Source organism: Chaetura pelagica, unplaced genomic scaffold (assembly GCF_000747805.2).
Source record: "Chaetura pelagica isolate M959 unplaced genomic scaffold, ChaPel_1.0 scaffold1971, whole genome shotgun sequence".
NCBI lineage: Eukaryota > Metazoa > Chordata > Aves > Apodiformes > Apodidae > Chaetura > Chaetura pelagica.
In genome coordinates, this window is record NW_009952110.1 from 590 (window position 1) to 3,288 (window position 2,699).

General features: G+C 57.8%; 1 protein-coding gene across 1 annotated transcript in view; it reads left to right on the forward strand.

Annotated features, from left to right (window-relative positions):
• Positions 1-370: 370 nt before the first annotated feature.
• Positions 371-2,699, forward strand: part of PCBP2 (poly(rC) binding protein 2) — a gene marked incomplete at its 5' end in the record, with an annotated part of 11,438 nt that continues 9,109 nt past the window's right edge. The window contains 2 exon segments of the mRNA XM_010006282.1: positions 371-505; positions 1,753-1,957. Of these exon segments, the coding sequence (XP_010004584.1) occupies positions 371-505; positions 1,753-1,957 (340 nt within the window).

A 2,699-nucleotide genomic window follows, 5' to 3' on the forward strand; every position in this document is an offset into this window, starting at 1 on the left:
ATGCGGCGTTGCTCACCCGGTGCTTCTGCCGAGGGTCGAAGCCCCATTTTCATGGGGATTTTTGGCTTTTTCTTGGAATCCCAGAATCCCAACCTGCTTTGACTTGGAAAGAGTCTTCAAGCTCATCCATTTCCAACCCCCTACAAGGGCAGGGCCACCTCCCACCTTCCACCATTTCCCAAAACATCTCGTTTCCAAGCTAGTAACGGGGAAGTCCTGGGAAATCGGACTGAACCGATACCCCTCACTGAGGTCACCTTGGCTTTACCCGTGCCAGCCTCACCCTCCCTGGCTTTGTCACCTCTCCCCCGTGTCCTGGTGGCACCGTGATGACCTTTTCTGAGGGTCTTCCTCCTCCTCTTCCTCCCAGGACATCAGCTGCTCCATGACAACCAACAGCACAGCTGCCAGCCGACCCCCGGTCACCCTCCGGCTCGTGGTCCCCGCCAGCCAGTGCGGTTCCCTCATCGGGAAAGGAGGCTGCAAGATCAAAGAGATCCGAGAGGTGAGTCCTTCTTGGGCTTGTTTTGGGGTCGGGGGGGACCCCTAATCCTTCCAAAGTTTGCCCCCCTACCCATAGCTGTCACCCTGTGGAATCGTTCCAACTTGTTTTTAGAGCTCTTTGTATTTTTAGTGCTGGTGAAACTGAGACTCTGGGCACTTCCCAGCACTGGCTCTGGTGGTGAGATGCCTGCTCCCCCCCTTTCCCTGGGCTCTCCTGGTGCCCCCCCCTCCCACCTTTCCCACTCCCCTCCCCTACTTCCTTGGTCTTTTCCCATTTTTTTAGAAGGTGGGGAATGTCCTGCCAGGCCTGTGATGTCCTTGGTGATGCCACCAGGGCTTTCCCAACTCTACACTGAGGAGAAGGAGTTGGAAGGAATTAACTCCATCCAGCTCCACCAACTTCTGGTGTTGGAGGAAGAACCTGTGGCCTGGATCCTGCCTCGGGGGGGGCACCTCCCAAATTGCTTCCAACTAGGATTAAACTTTTTTGGGCATGGGGGACACACACATGTCCTTGGTGATGCCACCAGGACTCTCCCAAGTCTGGATTGAGGGAGAGGGAGGTGAACTCCATCCAGCTCCCCCAGCTTGTGATGTTGTGACCCACATCCTATCCCCTGGGGGGGCTACAAAATTGCTTCCAACTGGGATGAAACACTTTTGGGGAGTGGGGGGGGACACAGATGCCCTTGGTGATGCCACCAGGGTGCTCCCAATTCTGGATTGAGGAGAAGGAGTGGGAGGGATTAACTCCCGTCAAGCTCCACCAGCTTCTGTTGTTAAGAGATAACCTGTGGCCCAAATCTTACCTCTGGGGGGGCTCCCAAATTATTTCCAACTAGGATTAAACATTTTTGGGGAGTGGGGGGACATGGGGACACACACATGTCCTTGGTGATGCCACCAGGGTGCTCCCAACCCCAGACTGAGGAGGAGGAGTTAACTCCATCCAGCTCCACCAGCTTCTCTTCTTAAGAGGGAGAACTTGTGGCCCTGATCCTACCCCTGGGGGGGGCTCCCAAATGATTTCCCACATTTTGGGGCAAAGCAGGGGGGGGGGTCACACAGTTTTGTCCCCCTATAACCCACGGGGTTTGCTGTTGAGTGATCCCAGCCCTTCCCCTCGAGATGTGGTTTCTTGACCTCCCACCCCAGAGGTTTGTTGATCTCCCAACCCCCCCTGGGGTTATTTTTTGAGCTCCCAACCCCCCCTTAGGGATTTAACAGCCTATTTTTACCCCTTGGCAGAGCACGGGGGCACAGGTCCAGGTGGCAGGGGACATGTTGCCCAACTCCACTGAACGAGCCATCACCATCGCTGGGATCCCTCAGTCCATCATCGAGTGTGTCAAACAGATCTGTGTCGTCATGCTCGAGGTACAGCCCCCTCCTGTCCCCTTCCCCTCCTTTTCTGTCCCCTTCCCCTCCTTTTCTGTCCCCTCCCCCTCCCTGTGTTCCTATGTCATTCCCAAGGAGGCAGGAATTGGCCCCCAGGGGTTAAGGGCAGCTGGGGATTGTGGCCTCATCCAGGTGAGGTTTCAAGCCTTTGGAGCTGCTTCGTGGTGGCACTGGCAGTGTCACACTGCTGTCCCCAAGCTGCTCTGCTCCTCAGGGGGTGTCCTCTCTCAGCCCCCTGCCCGGTTTGGGGAAAAAACAGGGTTGTTTTGGTTCCTCCCAAATGGTTTTGGAAAGCAGAAGTGGAGCAGGGAGGGGGTGGGGGGTGCTGGTGGCACTTGGTGACCTTTGTCAGCAGGGGTGCTGGTGGCACTTGGTGGCAGACCTCTCCTCTCTGTCATCTGAAGTGCTGGGGGCTGGTGGCACTTAGTGACCTTTGTCACCAAGGGTGCTGGTGGCACTTGGTGGCAGATCCCTCTCTGTCACTGGGGATGGGAGGTCCTGGTGGCACTGGTGACTGCCCTGTCACCAGGGAGTGTGGGGTTGCTGGTGGCACTTGGTGACTTCTGTCATAAGGGGTGCTGGTGGCAGGGGGTGGCTGCCCTGTCACCAGGGGGTGATGGGTGCTGGTGGCAGGGGGTGGCTGCCCTGTCACCAGGGGGTGATGGGTGCTGGTGGCAGGGGGTGGCTGCCCTGTCACCAGGGGGTGATGGGTGCTGGTGGCAGGGGGTGGCTGCCCTGTCACCAGGGGGTGATGGGTGCTGGTGGCAGGGGGTGGCTGCCCTGTCACCAGGGGGTGG